Source organism: Mustelus asterias, chromosome 23, assembly GCF_964213995.1.
Source record: "Mustelus asterias chromosome 23, sMusAst1.hap1.1, whole genome shotgun sequence".
Taxonomy (NCBI): Eukaryota; Metazoa; Chordata; class Chondrichthyes; order Carcharhiniformes; family Triakidae; genus Mustelus; species Mustelus asterias.
The window spans coordinates 22,790,321-22,814,618 of NC_135823.1; the positions used below are offsets into that span (position 1 = coordinate 22,790,321).

General features: G+C 42.8%; 1 protein-coding gene and 1 long non-coding RNA gene across 3 annotated transcripts in view; one reads left to right on the forward strand and one right to left on the reverse strand.

Annotated features, from left to right (window-relative positions):
- Positions 1 to 14,429, reverse strand: part of LOC144510568 (uncharacterized) — a 63,726-nt gene extending 49,297 nt beyond the window's left edge. Inside the window, exons 1-3 of one of the 2 annotated variants that reach the window (XM_078240102.1) lie at positions 14,100 to 14,429; positions 5,682 to 5,790; positions 2,419 to 2,548 (exon numbers count right to left, since the gene is read on the reverse strand). In XM_078240102.1, coding sequence (XP_078096228.1) covers positions 2,419 to 2,548; positions 5,682 to 5,772 — 221 coding nt within the window. In that variant the 5' untranslated portion in view covers positions 5,773 to 5,790; positions 14,100 to 14,429. The remainder of the gene's footprint in view (positions 1 to 2,418; positions 2,549 to 5,681; positions 5,791 to 14,099) is intronic. The other variant, XM_078240104.1, reaches the window with a different exon arrangement.
- A 57-nt stretch (positions 14,430 to 14,486) lies between these two features.
- Positions 14,487 to 24,019, forward strand: LOC144510570 (uncharacterized). The gene is made up of 3 exons (XR_013500646.1): positions 14,487 to 14,551; positions 20,083 to 20,251; positions 23,926 to 24,019. It is a non-coding gene; the product is annotated as an uncharacterized LOC144510570 (long non-coding RNA).
- Positions 24,020 to 24,298: the final 279 nt, after the last annotated feature.

A 24,298-nucleotide genomic window follows, 5' to 3' on the forward strand; every position in this document is an offset into this window, starting at 1 on the left:
ATGTTGAAAATAGGTGATGGCAGGGGGACACAAGCAGGACTGGAACTAATTTCAGACAAGAAATTAACTTCACCTCCTGCTACTTTTCCCTAAAACTCACCTCTTTCTGCCAAAGCATAAATTAATGATGCATTTTTGTGAGCTTCACTATAAATCAAACATTACTGAATAACACAATTTGAATATTAAGGATCAATTCTTGTACCTTTGAAGTGAGATGATTTTATTTGCAATCATTTCTGCCATTTTAAAAATATGAAGCAGCATTACTTTCAAATCACTGACAACCGTAGATTAGAGGATTAATGTGGTAGGTAAGTGCAGGTTCTTCTACTCTTGCACCTGAATTTGAATCTAGCAAACTGACAGGCCAAGTCAGATCTTTCAGCTTTCTACGTGGGATCTACGTTTCATAATGAGCTTGGAAGGTGCTCAGAATGCAAGACTTTATAAGATGGTAACACTTAAACTCTCTTTTAATTCAAGGTAATATTCAAACAGTAGTGGAGAGAAGCACGTGTCTTCATACTAATCATCCTAGCCCATGTGACCTAGTTGCCATGGGGGACATGGACCCAGGTCAAAAACTTATCAAATGAGTGTAAGCTTAAATACCAGGACACAAAGGAGGGCAAAGCTGGCCTTACCACTGCCAGACTTACAGACGCACACTCCAGAGACAGAGCACAAGCTACAGCGCGAGATCCTGCTGTGTGCGCAAGGCAGGGAAGCAACAATTGAGAGAGCAGAACTTTTTCTTTTAACGTGTTCGATGTTCGGAAAGAAAACAAATGAACAGATGGGACTTGAGACTTGGGAAGCAAGGAGTCACCAAATTGGACCTTGCAGCTAGAAGTCCATTTGATTATGCTCAGAGAATTGCGTATGGGGAATTTGTTTAAAAAGGATGTTGTAAGACTCACCCTGATCTGTCAGGGAAATGGGAGGCTGCTGAAATGACTGGAGGGATTTGGACCTGAATCTACAAATCTGCATTTCTGCTGAGAGTGGTGCAATGTACAAATGCAGTTGGGGTTTTTGGTACTGTTAAGAAGTTAACAAGAAATACTTTGTCAGTAGTTTAGTGTATTTGCTGTCCAAGTAATGTTAAGTCAAGGTTGATTTTAATTTATTACAGCAAAAATCTTAAAATATGAAAGCTTGTCCTGTGATCCTTTCCACAGGACAGTGGGAAAACCATTTCTTTAACTGTTATAGGTCTCTATGGGGATAACAAATATCTCATCCATTTCCCTGTAGATGTGTGTTTCGGACTGCTATGTGACATGGAGGTGTTAATCATCTGAATGATAAAAAGGTTACTTGTTTGGAAAGTAGAAAACATTCCAGCTGGAACAGAGGGCTTTTGCCATTTAGTCTAAAGGACACTGATGAAGCAGAGAAGAATGAATATTGACTATGAGAATTCATGATACTGACACTGGATAATAATGTTCAAAAATATATTTTATCATCGGTATATTAAGATATCAATTTTAAATTGTTGAATTGAAGTTCACGCACCCAGAATTGGCCATGAGCCAGTCCCTGAATTTAATGAGATGAGAGTGGTAGATTACAGACAATTAACATTGTTGTTTTGTATACAAAGGTGATACCATGAAGAGGAGCTGTTCAAGTTTTAGACTGTGGGCCACACACATCTATCAGAGGCTTACTGCCCATGTATAAGTTTAAATTCAACTATTCTATTGGATTGCATAGGTTGCTCACACAGATGTTTTAACTTACAGGTGTCTGCCAACGAGGAAACAATATTAAAAACGAAATCTCCAGGATTAACCAACAAATTCAAACAGAATAACTGGCAAATAATAAACAAACATAAATGCTAAAATAAAAAGCAAAGCACTGTAGCTACTGGAAATCTGAACAGAAAACATTGGAAATATTCAGGTCAGACAGCATCTGCAGAGAGAAGCTGACAGCTTATAGTCAGAATCCCATAGCCTTAAATAGGGCTGAGATGCCTGAGTTTGCAGAGCATGATGGCTTTATGTATCGCAAAAGCCGCTGAATAGACACTAGCCATAAATCCACAAAACTAAGTACAAATATTTTATAGAGATCATCTAACTCAAATTAAAATATGAATTACGTTCTCAAAACAAAAGCTACCCACGACATTAGAACATACACTAATTGAAAATTGTGTGGTACATTGTCTAAAGTTACTGCAACAGAAAAACACTATTCTTCAATTTGTTGGTGTGTATCAGGGAACTATAACACTAGTTAACCTATTAGTACAATCAGTTACTGCATTACAGGCATGTAATCACTGCAAAAAGACAGTTTAACTGAAATCTTCAGAGATGACTAAGCATCAGGTGATACAAACTTGAAAAGCTTTCACACCTAACTAGCTCTTTTCAATCAGCCCTCAATGCTACATACGTAAAGTCTTGCTCCACACAATCGTAACGTGCATGTGGCATCACATTGCCCTTTTTACTGTATGTAATGGCAAGTCCGCATTCTTCATCAATTACTTCGGTGCTTTTCTCCTTGGGTCCATCAGCATCTGCTGCAAAGACATTGAATAGTTTTTTTTTATAACCAAAACTGAACTATTCACTAATTCATTTGCTATACTTGAGGGACCAAAGAACACAGTTCAGTTCCTTTGATGAACATCTTTTAAACTAACTCAACCAAATTAACTTTTTAAAAATTCACTCATGGGCTGGGCAAGCTTTTATTGTCGTGAACTGAACAACCATTTCAGAAGGCATTTATAAGTCAACCACATTGCTATGGGTCTGGAGTCACAGGTAGGCCAGGCTGGGTAACGATGGCAAATTTACTTCCCTAAAAGACATTTGTGAACCAGATGGGTTTTTCTGACGATAGTTTTATGATTATTAGACTTTTAATTTGATTCAAATTTCACCATCATCCATGGTAGGATTTGAACCCTGGTCCTCAGATTACAAGTCCAGTGATAATACCACTAGGCCACCACTTCCCCCTAACAGAGGCTATTCCAGCTCAACTGAAGACAGAAGAAACATCAGATTTCTTCTGAGTGTGCAATAAGCAAAACCAGACCTTCTTTTGAATTGAGTTTCCTGGATGTTCCATAAACACATACACGCGCACACAGTTTGAAAATGATCTCATGGCAAATTATGATTGAACAGCAAACAGCAACTGCCTGGATTATCAGGTTAACTGAATGAAGCCGAAACAGCTCAGTTGGGAGAGTGTTACACTGAAAGTCCCTGGTTCAATCACGGGTTATGGCATGAGTCCACATTTTTGGGCAGCACGGTGTCAGTGGTTAGCACTGCTGCCTCATAGCGCCAGGGACCTGGGTTCAATTCCCAGCTTGGGCCACTGTCTGCGCAGAGTCTACACATTCTCCCCATGCTGCGTGGGTTTCCGCCGGGTGCTCTGGCTTCCTCCCAAAGTCCAAAAACATGCTAGTTAGGTGCATTGGCCATGCTAAATTCTCCCTCAGTGTACCCGAACAGGTGCCGGAGTCTGGCAACTATGGGATTTTCACATTAACTTCATTGCAGTGTTTATGTAAGCTACTTGTGACACTAATAAATAAATTTTAAACTTTGATAACATTGTCACTTTTCACTTTTTATTAAAATTAAGACTTGTATTTCTGACAAGACAAAATCAAGCATTTTCCATTCATAATTTATATTTCAAACAGAACTCTGGACTTTTTAAAAAAAACAAACAGGCTACCAAAAAAAGTCAAATTAAAATAATTAAAGTGTTCACCAAACTGTGGGTTTGCAGCCCCACACCCTCAAATGGTGCCATCTCACACCAGATAGACTACTGCCTCCTATGCATAAGAATCAGTGGGGTGTTAAAAACAGCTGGTTGCCTGAGTAAACTGTCATAAATGATGCATTCAAGGAGAAGTTAGATATGTACATGAGAGAAAAAGAATAGAATGATATGCTAATAGGATTAGGAGGATGGAGGAGGCTCATATGGAGCATCAATACTGGTTTAGACCGGTTGAACCGAATGATTGGATAATGTGCCATAAATTTTATATAAATCCCATGTGCTCAAAGTTAACGCTGATTCCTCCAGATTAAGTTGAGCTGCGGTCATTACAAAAAAAAGCAGCACTGATGGAACAGTAAAGAAAAGATAACCATGGAAGACTAAAAATATTAGACCAGGATGCAGATGGAAACATGAAAAATTTACAGCACGGGACAAGTCAACCCTTCGTCTCTGTGCCGGCCAAAAGAGCTATCGGGTCTAATCCTACTTTCTAGCTCTTGATCCGTGGCCCTGTAGGTTACAGCATTTCAAATGCACATCCTAATGCTTTTTATTAAAGTAATGAGGATTATTGCACCTGCCCTCCTTTCGGACCCCATCACCCTCTGGGTAAATAAAAAAATCTCAATTACCCTCCAACTCTTCTCCCAATTGCTTTAAATCTATTCCCCCTTCCACCCCAGTTGGGAAATAGGTTCTTCCTATCCTTTCTATATCCTTCAATTAAATCTTCACTCTTTGCTTAAGAAAGAAAATCCTAGCATATTCAATCTTTCCCAAGTTCTTCATTGCTGACAACATCCTTGGAAATCTCCTGTGCCCTCATTTGTTTGTGATCACATCCTTCTTGCAACCTGGTGACCAGAACTGCACACAGGTTGGGTTAGGTCAATGCTGTGACCCAACTAGTGTTTATACAGTTCCAGTTACTTCAATCTGACTGTTAATGAAGGAAATCACTGCATATGCTTTCTTAACCAATTATCTACCCATCCTATCTTCACAGATCTGCAGACAAGTGAGCCAAAATTCTTCTGTTCCAATATGGTTCAGTGTCCTGCCATATGTTATATTTATGGTAGTTGAGAAACAAATCAATAAAGATATAGACAGTACAGTTGGAATGATAACAGTTGGCACAAAGAGGACTGATAGAAAAAGCAAACTGGGAAAAAATGGTAAAAACTGGAAAAACTTGAAGCAAGAGTCCATTATCTATCATTTTGCTGATAAATTACTACAAATGTATGAATCAACACTATACCTACTCAAAACATGTATCAAATAACAGGTTATAAACCAATATTTTAAATTACCTAACCTAGAAAAGAAGTTCAATACTATGCAAAGGACTACAGGGTTTTTTAGTGGGTCTAGCCAAAGAATGTCTGTGAATTATTGCTGTACATTAAAATGAAAGAATCCATTTATACTTGGGTATGATTTTGTTATAAAGGGCAGTTTCACATTCTAATTTTAATATAAATGTGTCCACAGACACTTTGGACGACATTACTTTTGTCAATTTTGCCATTTCATTAAATTATCTAATTGACTGGTGCACAGGTCATTTGACAGCTATCCCAGGTTCATTTTACCCTTGGTTACTTCAAATTCATTTCAAACTCCTTCAAGAAAAAGGGACAAGGATTTGAAAATTTAAGTGCTGCATTTTTTTTGCAAATAATGACTGGCTACACGATTTGAACATTGGAGTTAACACCATAAAAGTTTGGAAATTAAGTAATCGTTTTCAAATTGTAATTTGGAGGTCCGCTGCATCGAGCACAAAAGGCTGAAATCAAATCAAATTGCTGGAATTACAAGCAGACCAAGCAGTGTTCCTACGGAATAAAAGAAAGCTATCTAAAGCTTGTAATCATCAACTAAAGACATACCTGGAGAATTTTCTACAATAAACACCGAGGTTTCACCATCATTCTCCCCTTCAGTATCACTTATTACAATAACACTCTCCTCTGGCTCCATCTGCAGTCCCACTCACCACTGTAAAGAGAGAAATTCACATTGTGAGAATGCTTTTGTTGAACTGATGTCAGTACTGTTCTTTCTTGGTTGGGTATGACAGAACTCTGCCATTCTGCTTCAATAATGCACATCAACCATGACTTCCCAGTTGAGGCCTGACTGCACACACAAATTTTGAACTTCCCACAACATCTATCTTGTTAATCCTGGTCCTTCAACGGCACATTTCAAACCCCTGACCTCAACCACCTACATGGGCAAGGACAGCGGGTGCATTGGAATACCACTTACCTGCAAGATCCACACCATCCTCACCTGGAACTATATTGCCCTTCCTTCACTGTCACTGGGTCAAAATCCTGGAACTCCCTTTCCAATAGCACTCTAGGTGTACCTACACTACATTGCCTGCAGCAGTTCAAGGCGTGGCTCTTCACCACCTTCTCAAGGGCAATTAGAGATGAGTAATGAGAGCAATTAAAAGATGGGTAATATATGCTGGCCTATCCAGCAACACCCATATCCAGTGCACAACTAAATAATCAAATTCAATTGCATTTGGATAAATAAAGTTCAGAAAAAGAACTATGGATGATTGAAACTAGTGAGAATTGCTCCGAGCCAATTTGTAATACTGCATACTACTGGATAGTCTGTACCATATTAATCATGAGTTAACTCAAAGGGCAAGGCCTGGCATACATGGGTATGTGTGTGCATGTGCGCTGATGGAGGATCTCAAAGTTATTCTTGCTGGAGGGATTAGGAGTGGAATGAACAGGACACCATGGGAAGAGACAGGAACACAATGGATGGAATGGGGGTGGGGAATAGGAGGCCATAAGACAGTTTAAATAGAGGATGGAATAGGAAGAAGGGGGGAGGGTTGGAGATATGAAAGAGTTGAAAGGGATGGGCATGGCATAGGAAGGGGATTTAAAAAGGTTCTGTTGTAACAAAGAATCATTTCACTGGAAATATGTTTTGAGAGTGTCTGCTAGTATGGAAATAATTCTGTTCATAATGTTACCAAAGCCACTATTAGCACTTCCTATATTGCTCAGTTTTAAGTGTCAGTTTCCTCCTTTGTACACTCAAGATTTGATGTTAATGTTATGCCGATGCTGTGCTTAAATTAGCCTGTAGGAAGAGTGACTGCAGAAGATATGGCTGAACAGTCAGGAAGTAGCCACATTAGGTTAGTTCTCTTTTCTGTCTGGTTCTCACTTGGGTGTCCTGCAGTTTGAAGTTATGCTATTTTAGGTTTAAATTCCACTCGGCAAGTGGTGGAATTTGAATTCAATAAAAAAATCTGGAATTAAGAATCGACTGATGACCAAGAAACCATTGTTGACTGTCAGAAAAACCCATCTCGTTCATTAATGTCCTTTAGGGAAGGAAATCTGTCATCCTTACCTGGTCTGGCCTACATGTGACTCCAGACGCATAGCTATGTGGTTGACTCTCAACTGTCATCTGAACAAGGGCACTAGGGATGGGCAATAAATGCTGGCCAGCCAGCGACGCCCATGTTCCAAAAAAAAAGAAAGAAAAATGCACATATATAAATTGTTGATTTACCACATAAATTTCTAACGACAACTTCAGTGGGCACAAAGTTCATGGAATCATAAAATCCCTAGTGCAGAAGGAGGCCGTTTGGTCCGTCGAGTCTGCACTGACTCTGACAGAGTATCTTACCTAAACCTTCTCCCCTGTCCTAGCCCCATAACCCAACATATTTACCACGGCTAACCCACTTAACCTGTACATCTTTGGACTGTGGGAGAAAGCTGGAGCACCCGGAGGAAACCCATGCAGACACAGGGAGAACATGCAAACTCGACACAGTCACCCAAGGCCCGAATTGAACCCGGTTCCCTGGCACTGTGAAGTAGCAGTGCTTACCACTCTGCTACCATGTTGCCCAATAGTAGTAGGAAGTTGTGGACAGATTTAAATACAAGAATGAGAATTTAAAATCTGATGTATTCAGAGACCAGGAGCAAGTCAGTCAGTTGGAGTTTCTGGAATAGGGTGAAATTGGTGCAAAATAGGATCTGGTGAGTAACTGGAAACTCCCAGCTTAATTCCCTGGACATACTAGGTTAACTGTGTTCAGTTTGAGTGATAGCAAAGATACAACAATAACCCTCAGTATCTGTGGGTCTGAAGGTAAAAATTAACTATTGTTCTTGCTCATAAAATTAACTATTGTTCATGCATTGATTGAGGCGTTTGTCTGTGAATCCCCCCAGAATAAATTAGTTTGCTGTGGTTAACTGTGAAAGATCAGGCGAATCTTGCAGGCTTTAGAAGTAATAGAGATAAAACTACCAAAATAAAGAAACCACCTTTAGAAGTGAGGATTAAGCTGCCAGGAACTCTGTGCAAATACTAAATTCTTGATTATCAGGGATGCAAGAAGTCTCACTACATGATATTGCACCCCATTTAAGATATTGGCAGATTTCTTTCCTCTGAGGACATTAGTGAATCTTATGGGTTTTTTAAGACAAATGGCCACTATTACCAAGACCAGCTTTTCTTATATTCCAGATTTATTAACTGAATTCAAATTCCACCAGCTGTCATGGTGGGATTTGAACCCATATTCCCAGTGTATTAGCCTGGGCGTTTGGATTACCAATCCAGTGGTGAACATACAAACAAGGAGCAGGAGTATGCAATTCAGCCTTCGAGCCTAATTGTTCATTGAGTAAGATCATGGCTGATCTGATAGTAACCTTAAATATGCATCCTGCCTACCCCAATAACCTATCACCCCTGATGTACCAAGGATCTATCCACCTCTGCCTTCACAATATTCAGACTCTGCTTGGGGAAGGAAACTTTTGCCATCCTTAACTGATTTGCCTTACATGTTTAAAGTTGATTGATTAGTGTTACAAGTAAACTCACATTAACATGGCAATGAAGATACTATGAAAATCCCCTAGTTGCCATACTCCGGCACCTCTTTGGGTAACATGCAGATTCCGCACAGTTACCCAAGCCGGGAATTGAACCCGGGTCGCTGGTGCTGTGAGGCAGCAGTGCTAACCACTGTGCCACCGTGCCACCCCAGACTTTAGGTGTGACTCCAGACCCTCATCAAGGTGGCTAACTCTAAACTGCCCTCTGAAATGGCTGTCACTTGGCAATTGGGGATGGGCAACAAATAGTGGCCAGCAAAACTCATATCCCATGAGGAATAAACATGCCGTTTTTTGAGGGCATTTCAGAATGTAGGAAGTTTGAGCAGAATTTTATGAACTGCTTTCAACCAGCTGTGTCTGTAGGTTCAGTAATTTAACTTCAAGTTATTTCTGTTCGAGTTTGTATTGTACTGGCAGATCAGTGAGAAGAATTGGCCCTGTTCCTTAATCTCCTTTAGCAGGGAGATGGTAGCATGTTGACAAAGTCACTCGGAAGGGAGACGGAAAGCAGGAAACTACAGGCCAGTTAGCCTGACATCTGTTGAAGAGACCCGATGTTAGAAGCTATTATAGCAGGCCACATGGATAAGCTCGGCAGTCAGTCAGAATCATCATGGTTTTGTGAAAGGGAGATCATGTTTAACCAACTTATTAAGAGTTCTTCGAGGAAGTAACATGTGCTGTAGATAAATGGGAACCAGTGGATGTACTGTACTTAAGATTTCCAGAAGGCATTTGATGAAAAAAAATTAAACATTAAAAAATAAGATAAAGAACATCTGCAATTGAAAGAGTTTCAATTTCTATTATAAACTTTAGTGGCACTGAATACATGTCAAATTAATCGTTTACAAATCCTGCTCTAAGGATTTTATTTTTATCACAGTTATAGTGAGGAAAAACAAAATGGTGGCCAGGCAGTTGTCAGGAACAGTAAATATCTGCATAAAACACTCCCTCCAAGCCACTTTTACTCTAAGTCATCTAATTTTCTCCCAAATGATTTGGTTAATTAAAGTATGTAACAAGCTACTACTAGCAGCAGGGTCCCAGGTTCAGTTACAGTCCCTGCTGAATTAAGTGATCACAGTCAGGGTTCTATAAATGCCCTCGACACTCCTGGGTTAAGGAATACAAAATGTGTTAATATTTCCACTCCTTGCAAGTGCCAATACCATGACCAGGATCAAAGGAGGATCCCTCCAATTCTGCTTTCCTTCTCTCCCTCAAGCCCTATGGTCAAATTGTAGATTCATAGGCACAGCTCAAGAGGCCATCATGTCCACACTGATCAATAAAGATCTGACTACACAGATCCAATTTTCCAGTGCTTGGCCCATATTCCTGGAGGTTACGGCAGTGCAAGTGAATATCCAAATGCTACTTAAATATTATGAGAGTTTCTGACTCAACCATCCTTTCAGGCAGTGAGTTACAGACTCCCACCACCCTCTGGGTGGAACTCCTCTCTTAGCCTTCTACCTCTCATCTTAAATCTATATCCCCCCGGTTATTAACCCCTCTACTAGTGGAAAATGTGCCTTCCTATCCATGCTCCTTACAAGTCCATCAACCTTCACAGCTCCAAAGAAAACAGCCCCAGCCATCCAATGTTTCCTCTCAGCTTAGAGCCTCCAATCCAGGCAGGATTCTGGCAAATCTCCTCTGCGCCCTCTCCAGTACAATCACATCCCCCCCTATAATGTGCACACAGTACTCCAGTTGTGGCCTAACCAGCATGACCTGCTCTTGTACTCTATGCATTGGCTCATAAAAGCAACTTTTCCATATGCCCTCTTAACCACCTTATCTACCTTCCCTGCCACCTTCAGGGTATTAGTGGATATGCACTCCAACATCTCTCTGATCCCGAGTACTTTCCAGGGTCCAAAAAACATTCATAGTAAAATCCTTTGGCTCAATAGTCCTTCCCAAGTTCACTACCTCACATTTTCCAGGCTGAATTCCATTTACCACTGCTTTCCCCACCTGACCAGTCCATTTGATATCTTCCTCACTATTTAGCACACCACCAATTTTTGTGTCATCCACAAACTTCTTGATTATACCCCTACCCTGAAGTCCAAATCATTAATGCACACTACAAATAGCATGGGCCTCAGCACCAAGCCCTGCAGAGCTCCACTGGAAACAGACTTCCAGTCACAGAAATATTCCTCTACCATTACCCCTTGCTTCCAGCCTCTCAGTCAATTTTGGATCTAACATGTCACTCTGTTTTGAATCTCATAGGCCCTTACTATCTTGAACAGTCTGCCCGGAGGGACCTTGTCAAAGGCCTTCCTCAAGTCCATATAAACCACATTAAATGCATTCCCTCATCAACACTCAACCTCCTCAAAAAATTGATTAAATTTGTCAAACATGACCTTCCTCTAACAAATCCATGCAGACTATCAAGTGTAGATGGATTCATTCTGCTCCTCACTTAGATAGATTCAACTTCAGAATTCTTTCCAGTAACTTTCAGACCACCAAGGTTAGACTGTCTGGCCTCTAATTTTCTGGTCTATCCCTACCACCTTTTTCAAATAATGGGACAATGTTAGCAATCTTCCAGTCCTCTGGCACTTCACCTTGGCCAGAGGGGATTTGAAAATTACTGCCAGTGCGCCCAATATCTCCTCCCTTACCTCCCTCAACAGCATCTCCATCAACAGCCTGGGATACATCTCATCTGGGCTTGCCCTCTTTTTAGGTCAAACCAAATAAACAAACTCAGATTAAGTCAGGACAAGGTAAAAGGGGCAGCTCCCCAAAAGGAGGGGGAACAGCCCGAACAGAAATCAAAGTACAAAGGAAACTTAAAAACATCAAATTAAAATGTGATTGTCAGGGTCAATAACGCACCCCTACCCCTGCGGTGCCCAACGGGCACAGAAGGCGTCAACCGCGCCCGTGGACACCGCATGCTCCCTCTCCAGGGACACGCAGCCGCGAATGTAGCCGCGGTAGAGGGGCAGACAGTAAGGATGGACGGCCCCCTCGATCGCCCGCTGCCTGGACCGGTAAATGGCGCGTTTCACCAGGCCCAGGAGCAGGTTCACGAGGAGGTCGCCATCCCGACCCTCCTCTCTCCGCACCGGGTGAGATTTATCCATTTTAAGGCTGCTAAACCTGCTAGTATCTCATCTCTATGTTAATTTCCTCTAGTATTTCACAGTCTTCCACCTGGATGTCTACATAGGACCATAGGAGCAGAATTAGGCCACTCGGCCCATCGAGTCTGCTCCGCCATTCAATCATGGCTGATATTTTTCTCATCCCCATTCTCCTGCCTTTTCCGCATAACCCCTGATCCCCTTATCAATCAAGAATCTATCTGTCTCTGTCTTAAAGACACTCAATGACCTGGCCTCCACAGCCTTCTGTGGCAATGAGTTCCACAGATTCACCACTCTCTAGCTGAAGAAATTCCTCCTCATCTGTTTTAAAAGATCGTCCCTTTAACCTGAGGTTGTGCCCTCTGGTTCTAGTTTTTCCTACTCGTGGAAACATCCTCTCCATGCCCACTCTATCCAGGCCTCGCAGTATCCTGTAAGTTTCAATAAGATCCCCCCTCATCCTTCTAAACTCCAACGAGTACAGACCCAGAGTTCTCAACCGTTCCTCATACTACAAGCTCTTCATTCCAGGGATCATTCTTGTGAATCTCCTCTGGACCCTTTCCAACGCCAGCACATTCTTCCTTAGATATGGGGCCCAAAACGTCATCGATGTCATCCTTTTCCACTGCATTGGTCTTCACAAAATATTCATTGAAGTTTGTATCCACATCTTCCAGGTGCACACAGATTACCTGTAGGTCCCCAGTTCGCCCCATGTTTTCCCCAGTTATTCATCCTTCTGTTCCTATACTCACTGTTGCATGGCACCTGGAGTAATATGAAGATTACTACCTTTGAAGTCCTGCTTTTCAATTTTCTACCTTACTCCCCAAGGTCTGCTTGCAGGACCTAATCTCTCTTTCTTCCTATGTCATTGATCCCAACATGGACCACAACATCTGGCTATTCACCACTCTTTACATGATCTGGTGATCCCGCATTTCTCTGGGAACACCATATCAATGCCCAGTTTAGCAAGGACACCTGATTGGCATAGCCACAGCAGCCCAGAACTTCTGATCTCAAGCAATCCGATAGCCTCAGCTGCCGAATCATTCACCCACCATCTTCAGGATGCCTTGTAGCAATTCCGTTACAACTTCCTTAAGCTGCGGGGCGGCCACATCCTGAAACCTGTTATCCATGACCCCCTCAGCCTCAAGAGTTCACCGTACTGCTTCCAACTGCCGCTCACGCAGTTGCTCCACCCAAAAGCACCTCCCTTGTCTTCCCAAGTTCACTGTGAAAAATGGTTTGGCCTAGACACAAGCAGTTAAATCCCAGTACGCATCAGGCCTTTAAGTTAAAATCCAAAGTTATAGCTTACTTCTTACCACTTCAACAAAAGGAGATTTTTGGGGTCAGACAGAGAGAGAACATGTCCCCTTTTCTTCATGCTCTGCCACTTCTACAAAGGAGAGTGTCATTGCTGGCTAGGTGCATTGGCCATTCTAAATTCTCCCTCAGTGTACCCGAACAGGTGCCGGAGTGTGGCGACTAGGGGATTTTCACAGTAACTTCATTGCAGTGTTAATGTAAGCTTAGTTATGACATTAATAAATAAACTTTAAAATTCCATCTCTTGGAGCTGATTATAGAAATGAACCAGACCACTGTGCTAGTCTATTTTTAAACCAGCATCTTTCCCACCTCTTTCACACGTACACATTCACCAAACCTGACAAGTTACAAGCACTAGAATACTTTCATTTCTATGTCAGATTCACTACAAATTAAAGTCTTCCTGCAATCCTTGCAAAAACTTCTAGCACCTGCTGTTCTGCAACATTCAATAAACATAAAAATCACCAAGCAAACGAATGCCTGACTTTCTTCTATGAAAGTCACAACAAATAATGGAGCAGGAAAAGATTAGTGATTAAACCTTTGACTGAATAGCAATATCTCCTTGTGACAGCTGCACAGGAGCACTCAGGGGTGACAATACAGTTCAGAAAAAAAACACTTAGATAAAGGCAAAATGCTGGAATCTAAAACAGAAAATGCTGGAGAAACTCAGCAGGGCTGACAGCATCTGTGGAAAGAGAATAGAGTCAACATTTCAAGTCAGGATGACCCTTTGATGCGTTTATTCAGCCCTGGGGAGATTTTACAGCATTTTCGGTTTATGGCTCAGAAAAAAAAATACTTATTGTGCTCACATTGAGAAGAATTAGGTTGGGGGCAACTTTGATGGCCGAGAATAGCAACAGAACAATTTTTAAAAATGAACATAAGGTAAGAGTAAACAAGGTCTTACCTGGAGTTAAAAAGAAACACAAACACAACAGAGAGGAGAGTAAGCAGTTCCCCAGAGCCAGAAGATGGCGGCAGCTTGGGCTTTCCCCCCCCACCCTACCCCGGGGCAGGGGGCTCTCGCTTCACTGGGTGCCCGACCCCCTCCCCGGTTACAGTGAGGGGAGGCTTCCCGGTACGGAGCAGGCCTTAGCCGGGACAGCAGTTCGTGTCTTCGTTGCCGGCGGTGTGTGGCACAGGCACCAGGCCCGGATCAAAGTCTCTCTCTGTCTCCCCCTTTGCATTTACCGCGCGCGCCGTCACCCCCCCCGCCCCCCAGCTTCACTTCCGAGTCACCGGCAACCGCTTCCGGGACACATTACCATGGAAACGACCCATCTCCTTCCCCCTCCCCCTCCCCCTCCCCCCCCCCTCCCCTCCTCAAGCAGCATCTCTTCAAATGCGAAAAGTGTGCAGGTAAAGTTTAACGTTTATCTATTAGTGTTACCCTAGCTATGACTGTAACACTACATTCTGCACTCTCCTTTCCTTCTCTGTGAACGGTATGCTTTGTCTGTATAGTGCGCAAGAAACAATACTTTTCAGTGTATACTAATACGTGACAATAATAAATCAAATCAAAAAAGTCAGCTTACATTAACACTGCAATGAAGTTACTGTGAAAATCCCCAACCCGCCACACTCCAGCACCTGTTTGGGTACACTGAGGGAGAATTTAGCATGGCCAATGCACCTAACCAGCACGTCTTTCGGACTGTGGGAGGAAACCGGAGCACCCAGAGGAAACCCGTGCAGACACGGGGAGAACGTGCAGACTCCACACAGACAGTAATCTAAGCCAGGAATCGAACCCAGGTCCTGGTGCTGTGAGGCAGCAGTGCTAACCACTGTACCACCCCAATCTCATCTCTCTGGCATCTTCACACTCATACATGTAAGGTACCAAAATAGCACAGCACAAGTCATGAGTAGAGGGTGGTTTTTTTGGAGATTTATATTCATCAGATTGCAATTTCTCTTAAATTTCTCACCCATCTTGGCTTTTGTTTTGTTCATTCATAGGACATGGATATCACTGGTTGCCAGCATTTATTACCCATCCCTAGTTGCCCTCGAACTGAGTGCCTTGCTAGACCATTTCAGAGGACAGTTGAGTCAACCACACTACTGTGGCTCTGGAGTCACATCTAGGCCAGACCAGATGACAGATTTCCTTCCCTAAAGGACATTAGTGAACCAGATGGGTTTTCCAACAATGATTTCATGGTCATCAGTAGATTCTTAATCCAATTTTTTTTTATTGAATTCAAATTCCACCATCTGCCATGGCGGGATTTGAACCCAGGTCCCCAGCACATTAGCTGAATTTCTAGATTAATAGTTTAGCAATAATACCACTAGGCCATCACCTAGTGAGATGATGGAGGTGCAGGATGGATTTTGAATATCAGATTTGACACACGTGCAGATCAATGAATTGATGATTCTTTGCTGCTCCCAGCATAACCCAAGCATTAGGTAGAGCTCTGCTCAAATGAGCGTCTCATTATTTTAAAGGGTTCAAAATGTTTGCACCGATTGCCAGCTGTGAAATTTCTCTACTCTCTTGGATGGGCAGAGGTCTTCCATATAGTGTCATGGTTTGAAACTCTTTAGTGCACAGAAACCTAAGGTAGAGTTAAGAAATAGGATTACCAAATTCTGCTTCAGGCTATCGGTGCTGTGATCTGCTCTGATACAGTTTCTCTATGTCTGTGCTGCAAGCATTTAGTGCAATTCTAGACATATCTAGCCTCTGGTACTGTCGTCTGTGATCGTACTCTGTTTTTGTGCTGCCTGTTCTACAAAAAGAGGCATAATCGATAGTGAATGAATGTGAAGTTGCTTTCCTTGAGTTGCTGTGTTACACTACCTCTGAGCTCCTTCATAAAAAACAATGCCCATGCCCCCATGCCGACACTATTGTTAAGAAAGCCCACCAATGCCTCTATTTTCTCAGAAGACTAACGAAATTTGGCGTGTCAGCTACGACTCTCACCAACTTTTACAAATGCACCATAGAAAGCATTCTTTCTGGTTGTATCACAGCTTGGTGTGGCTCTTGCTCTGCCCAAGACCGCAAGGAACTACAAAAGGTCGTGAATGTGGCCCAATCCATCACGCAAACCAGCCTCCCATCCATTGACTCTGTCTACACTTCCCACTGCCTCGGCAAAGCAGCAAGCATAATTAAGGGCCCCCCGCACCCCAGACATTCTCTCTTCCACCTTCTTCCATCGGGAAAAAGATACAAAAGTCTGAGGTCACATATCAACCGACTCAAGAACAGCTTCTTCCCTGCTGCTGTCAGAGTTTTGAATGGATCTACCTCGCATTAAGTTGATTTTTCTCTACACCCTAGCTATGACTGTAACACTACATTCTGCACGATTTCGTTTCCTTCTCTATGAACAGTGTGCTTTGTCTGTATAGCACAAGAAACAATACTTTTCACTGTATGTTAATACATGTCATGATGTGGAGATGCCGGCGTTGGACTGGGGTAAACACAGTAAGAAGTCTCACAACACCAGGTTAAAGTCCAACAGGTTTATTTGGTAGCAAAAGCCACTAGCTTTCAGAGCGCTGCTCCTTCGTCAGGTAAGTGGGAGTTCTGTTCACAAATAGGGCATATAAAGACACAAACTCAATTTACAAAATAATGGTTGGAATGCGAGTCTTTACAGGTAATCAAGTCTTAAAGGTACAGACAATGTGAGTGGAGAGAGGGTTAAACACAGGTTAAAGAGATGTGTATTGTCTCCAGCCAGGACAGTTAGTGAGATTTTGCAAGCCCAGGCAACTCGTGGGGGTTACAGATAGTGTGACATGAACCCAAGATCCCGGTTGAGGCCGTCCTCATGTGTGCAGAACTTGGCTATCAGTCTCTGCTCAGCAACTCTGCGTTGTGTGTCATGAAGGCCGCCTTGGAGAACGCTTACCCGAAGATCAGAGGCCGAATGCCCGTGACCGCTGAAGTGTTCCCCAACAGGAAGAGAACACTCTTGCCTGGTGATTGTCGAGCGGTGTTCATTCATCCGTTGTCGTAGCGTCTGCATGGTCTCCCAATGTACCATGCCTCGGGACATCCTTTCCTGCAGCGTATCAACAGTTCCGACGCGCCACAGCGAAAAACCGCACCGACCTCCTCAGAAGACAAACACGGGACACGGCGGACAGAGTACCCTTCGTCGTCCAGTACTTCCCCGGAGCCGAGAAGCTACAACACCTCCTCCGGAGCCTTCAACATGTCATTGATGAAGACGAACATCTCGCCAAGGCCATCCCCCACACCCCCACTTCTTGTCTTCAAACAACCACACAACCTCAAACAGACCATTGACCGCAGCAAACTACCCAGCCTTCAGGAGAACAGTGACCACGACACCACACAACCCTGCCACAGCAACCTCCGCAAGACGTGCCGGATCATCGACGCGGATGCCATCATCTCATGTGAGAACACCATCCACCAGGTACACGGTACATACTCTTGCAACTCGGCCAACGTTGTCTACCTGATACGCTGCAGGAAAGGATGTCCTGAGGCATGGTACATTGGGGAGACCATGCAGACGCTACGACAACGGATGAATGAACACCACTCGGCAATCACCAGGCAAGAGTGTTCTCTTCCTGTTGGGGAGCACTTCAGCGGTCACGGGCATTCAGTCTCTGATCTTCGGGTGAGTGTTCTCCAAGGCGGCCTTCACGACACACGACAACGTAGAGTTGCTGAGCAGAGACTGATAGCCAAGTTCCGCACACATGAGGACGGCCTCAACCGGGATCTTGGGTTCATGTCACACTATCTGTAACCCCCATGACTTGCCTGGGCTTGCAAAATCTCACTAACTGTCCTGGCTGGAGATAATACACATCTCTTTAACCTGTGTTTATCCCTCTCTCCACTCACATTGTCTGTACCTTTAAGACTTGATTACCTGTAAAGACTCGCATTCCAACCATTATTTTGTAAATTGAGTTTGTGTCCTTATATGCCCTGTTTGTGAACAGAACTCCCACTCACCTGACGAAGGAGCAGCGCTCCGAAAGCTAGTGGCTTTTGCTACCAAATAAACCTGTTGGACTTTAACCTGGTGTTGTGAGACTTTGTACTGTGTCAATAATAAATCAAATCAAATCAAATCAATGATCATAAACCTAAAAACTCGTCTTGACTCCAGTACAAAAAGAATATGCCAATATTTAGATTTTAATTAAAAATAAATGATTCTTTACTGACAAATGGCCACTTCTTGCAGTTTCTGTTGAGGTGATGGTGTTTTACAGATTGCAGACATTACAAACAAAGAAATGCCACAGAGAACTGGTCAGAAGTGCCTGCGCGACATAGGGATGGAGACACAACTGAGATTGGCAGGACACATATTTCACCTCCTGGATATAAGCCTAGCAGTGCAGCAGTAGAATAGACACCACCAGATGGAAAAAGAAAATGTAGCTGGCTGAAGAAGAGCTAGAGAAGTACATTTAAGGAGGATCTTCAAGAGCGGGAAATACTGGGCTGAAGTAAAAGAGATTGTGATGGACTGTGATTGATAGCAGAGTCCTGTTGCCCATTATCCTGCTCAGGACTAGAGGAACTGAGACCTGAATTTTTCAGATTTCAGGTTTCCCTTCACGCTGAGGCGGGTTTGGAAGTGGGGTGTGCAAAGGGGTGATTGTAGTGTCAGGGAAAGGTGAGGGGGGGGGGGGGGGGGGGGGTGGGGGGGGGGGGGGGGTCCAGGCCCCACTAGAGTTTAAGGGGGGTTGGGGGAAGGTGGGGACGCCAGCAGTCAGAAGAGTGCTTCTGATGGAGGTAGCCCATTTCACCTTTCCGCCCGAAATCTAAGCCCATTCATTCTTCGACTTCCCCACATACTAAATAAATTCTCCCACCAGCCTAAAAATTGAGACTGGGCTAGAAACGGCCATTAATTGGCCACTTAAGGGCCTCAATTAGGGCATATCCAAGGCCTTGCCCGCCACAGCATAAAATCAATGTAAGGTTATGGATGGGTGGGAATCCAGAGTAAAATCGGTTCCTTCAATTTCACACTCCCTTGTCTAAAAACTGCCATTGTGGGAGCAGAAATTCAGGCTTAAGTCTAAAATAAGTCACCACTAAAATTGTCATAGTTTCCTTAAATTGAAATGTTTCCTTTCTCTCTCTCTCTCTTTATATAGCTGGGGGAAATTTTCTTTCACAACGTTCATCTGTTAAATACAGTAAGAAGTCTCATAACACCAGGTTAAAGTCCAACAGGTTTATTTGGTAACACGAGCTTTCAGAGCGCTGCCCCTTCATCAGGTGAGTCCTGATGAAGGGGCAGTGCTCTGAAAGCTCGTGCTAGCAAATAAACCTGTTGCTGCTAAGGTCTATCAAACCAGAGGACACCAACTAGCCTATAGGCTTCAAGCTTTTCTATCTACTGTGACAAAAATAATTACTCCCACACATATGTAAGAGATGCACCCATTATTCATGTATTCAAACACAAGTAGATAGGCGTGCAACAGTCATAGAGGCATTTCCCTTTTTGTCATTGCAGGGAAAATCCTTGCTATGGTTATCTTAAATTATTACATCAAGCATACAAATGAGAAATTCTTGCCTGATAGCCAGGATTGATTCAGAAACATCAGAAGTGTAATTGAGGTCTTTACTGCTACACAACTTAAGGAAAAGTGTTGAGAACAAAACTTAAATGTGTCTTTGTTGATCTCACAAAGGTCTTTGATACAGTCAGCAAAGTGGGTTTCTGGAAACTACAGGCCAAATTGGTTGTCTTGAAAGGTTTATCCAGATGATCTGCCAGTTCCAAAATGACCAGAATCATGGAAAATAGGGAAATTTCTAGCTGCTCCTCTATCCCCAGGGGAGTCAAGCTGGCTTGTGTTTTAGCTCCCACCCTGTTTGTTTCTATGCTTGTTTATACCTTCAGGAACCTGGATAAAGGAGTGTGTATTTGCTTGAATGTGGATTACAAATCTGTCAACTGCAAATCATGCTGAAATCTTTGCAGAACATATTTGGAAGTTTTTGTTTGCTGAATACTGTACACTTGCTGCCCACAGAAGAGAACCTCGAAGTCACCATGGACCATTTCTCAGGTGCTTTTAAGAAATTTGGTCTCACTATCTGTCTACAGAGGATGGAAATGATATACAATTCTGCCCCATAAAACTTTATTTGTCACTCCTTATAACCATTGAGAAGCATGTGCTGTCTGAAGTGAATAGTTTTATCTACCTAGAAAGCACCTTAAAACATGTGGCATTCTCAGACAATGAAGCACAGAATGCACCAGTTAATGGTGATTGACAGTTAACTACCAAGCATTGCTTGAAAATTTAAACCAAGCAGCTTAACTCTGATTGGTCAAGGCATTGTCCTGAGGAACAATCCAGCGAATGGCTATCACTTATTTTGTTTATCTGAAGCAGCTGTGATAAGTATGTACATGTTCTTTCTGTCTGCAAAGAACAGTGCACTACATATTAATAGATGTAGCTCCCAATACACGCAAATGTGCATGGGGTTGCATGGGGTAATGGCGTCGTGGGGATAGGGCGTGTTTGGGATTGTGGTCAGTGCAGACTCGGTGGGCCGAATGGCCTCCTTCTGTACTGTAGGATTCTATGAGAGAATGAGAATTCAGGGTAATGTCCATATTGGAATCTTGATTGACAAGGAAGTCACAGTACACGCACTGTGAGCCCAATTGACATTCTTAAATTGACAACTGCGCAATTTTTAACACACTGAGTAATAATTAGCATATGTTGCCCAATCATGGACTCATATCTAATGTTGGATACTGTGGTGAAGCTTGCTGCTTCACACTGCTACCATGCAGTAGCAACACAAATGGAATTTGCCACAAACAGGATGCTGTCATCAAGCCAAAAAGATGTCCTGCCTATCACACGAATGAATAATGTGGCATATGAATTTCAGTGCCAGTGTGATGCTAGGTATGAAGGCTGTCCATCCAAAAACTGGCGGATTGTATCAAACAGCATGTCCCAGCTGCTGTTTGCAATGGACAAGGTACAGAGTGTATCCAACCAGCCTATGCTTGCAAAACTCAACTTGTTGCATCATAGATCTGCGTCTGTACTTTGTTTTTCTCATAAATAAAGGCACCTGGGTAAAACTTTGATTAAGAAGCTGGTTGAAGTGTCTGAATTGGACAGATACAACACCTTATCTTGATTTAGGCTCCATTTCTTCCCCTTACTCAGATCAGCAGGTTGAGAAGAGGTACAACATTTTAACAGAAATAGGAGGGATTGGAAAAAAGAAACACGGCAGCAGGAGAATCCAAAGATGTGTGGGTTAGATGGATTGGCCATGCTAAATTGCCCCTTCCTGTGGGAGGACTGGCTAGGGTAAATGCATGGGGTTGTGGGGATAGGGCCTGGGTGGCATTGTGGTCAGTGCAGATTTGATGGGCCAAATGGCCTCCTTCTAGGATTCTATGAGAGAATGAGAATTCCGGGCAATGTTCATATTGAAATCTTGATTGGCAAGGGAGTCAAAAGATATAAGGGATAGACAGGCAACTAAAGTTGAGGCCACATTCAGAGCAACCCTGATGTTATCAAATGACGGAGCAGGCTCAAGGGGCTGATTAGCTTACTTCTGCTTTTAATTCATATGTTTGTATGAATTTTAAACAAAAAAGTGAAAGGAGATCATGGAAATTTAGTTATAGTATAGCACATAGTAGCAGTAGGGCACAGTGGTTAGCACTGCTGCCACACTGCGCCAGGGACCCAGGTTCAATTCCAGCCTTGGGTGACTGTGGAATTTGCACGTTCTCCCTATGTCTGCGTGGGTTTCCTCCGGGTGCTCCAGTTTCCTCCCAAAGTCCAAAGATATGCTGGTTAGGTGGATTGGCCATGCTAAATTGCCCCTTAGTGTCAGGGGGATTAGCAGGGTAAATACGTGGATTTAGAGGGATAGGACCTGGGGTGGGATTATTGTTGGTGCAGGCTTGATGAGCAGAGTGGCCTCCTGCATTGTAGGGATTCTATGGCCGGAATTCTGCCGTCCCGCCCACCATGGGAATCGGAGCAGGCGAGGGGCGGACCATGGAAAGGGTCCATTGACCTCGGGCAGGGTTTTATGGTTTCAGGACGAGTAAGGCCGTAAAATCCCACCCCATGAATTTCAAGGTAACACGAGAGAATCAAAAGTAAACCTCAAGTCAACAAGAAAGAATCAGAATGTAGCAAAAAAGGAGAAGATGGTGTCAGCCTCAGCTAAGCAGTAGCACTCTCTCCTCTGAGTTGGTAGTTTGTGCGTTGAAATTCCATTAGACAAGAGTACATGACAGCATGAGCAAATAAGAATTGAATGTTCCCTCGTTGCCCTGAATGGCTGATCTAGCATTTTCCTTCTGTGCTCAGTCCTGCTTTGTCAGTTTCCAAATGGAAGACCTGGCTCCCCTACTCTGTGAACAGCCTGGATCCTTCATCCTGCACCATGCATTTGACTTGGCTCAGTTGAAAGCATGCTTTCCTCTGAACCATACGTTTTATGTGGGTTTTGGAACAATCTAGGTTGACAGACCATTTGTGCATTCCTGGTGTTAGGTGTTCAGGAGGTGTGAAAGATCCCATGCCATTGTTTAAGGAAGACCCAAGTCTGTTGAGCTGGTCAGTCATCTTATGAAGGCCTTGCTGAATGCAAATTAGTGGCTACAGTTGCCTATATGACAATAGTGACTTAACTTCAAAGGAAGTTCATTGGGTGTGAAGTGCCCTACAAGTGAAAGTTGTTGTTCTTTTAAGTGGGCTTGGAGGAAAATAAACAGGCCAGATGCCAGAGGCCTGTAAAGAAATTGGAATAATAGGAGATGACACCATGACAGGCAGTTAAGTTTTCCCTTTATCGCAATGTTGACGTAGCTTTTTGCCATCAGATATGTTGAGAAAACCTTGCCATTATAGGCTTAGAAATTGGGCCGCTGAATGGTGGAGCAAAGAAAATTGTGGATGTGCAATATCAGCCAAAATTGGAGGAGCACAGAGATCCTGGAGGGTTATAGGGTTGGCAATGGTTTCAGAGATTCAGAGATGGCAAAGTCATGGAAGATTTGGAAACAAGGATGAGAATTTAAAATCAAAATGCTGCCAGAGTGGGAGCCAGTTTAGGTCAGTGAGCACAGGGATGTGGGTCAATGGGACTTGGCAGCAACATTTTGGGAGAATTTACAGTAGGTGCAATGTGGGAGGCTGGGAGTCCATTGGAGTAGTTGAACCTCGAGGCAGCATGAATTTCAACAGAAGGTGATGGAAATGGGCGATCTTGGATGAAAATAAGTGCCAAATATGAGATTAATATACTGTACATACACATTGCTATAACATGTCATGTCTCAGAGAATAGCAACCATCTAAGATAGGTGTAAAAAATGGACAGAGTGGTAATAGAGAGAAAAATGTAAGAGAGGAAATCGAAGACAAAAACTTTTCAAATGAAGGAGGAGGTACCAGATATTTACCATGCAAATCCTTTTGGTCTAATTGTAAACTGTTGCTAACCTAACTGCTCTCTTTCTCTGCATAGTGTTCCAATATCACCCTTAAGCATTAGTGAGTGTTAGAGAGAGAATTCTACAGTGCATGGGATATAAATGCAAAATGTATCAAGACCCCTTAAATGTATTTGTGTGACAATTCTCATCAAAATGTGCCACAGAATTATGTCACCACGTTATTACTTCATAATGTCATTCTGCTGTAAATGATTTCTCTCTCTCTCTCTCTCTCTCCAGACTTAAAGGCAACAGCTAATTGAAAAGGGGAGAGAAACAAAAGGTGATTGCAGTCCCAGGAGGAATTGTGCAGTGCGTGTGTTGTGTGCTAAGGAAACTGCTTTCATTTTGTCACAAAACCCCATTTACTCTTCACTGTGTTATTATGTAGGCATTTCATAACAAAGTGTAAACACAGGTCCAGCTCAAAACCTGCAACAGAATTCATTTCTCTATTCATCAATTCTATTTCAGATTACGTGGCAATGAAATAAGTAGAATAGAATCTCAGGAATCCAAAAATAATGGAAATGAACCCCCAAAATTTTAACAACGAATCTCTTATTTCTGTAGATACTTTAATGTTAGTTACTTTGCAGGAGTGTTAATAAAT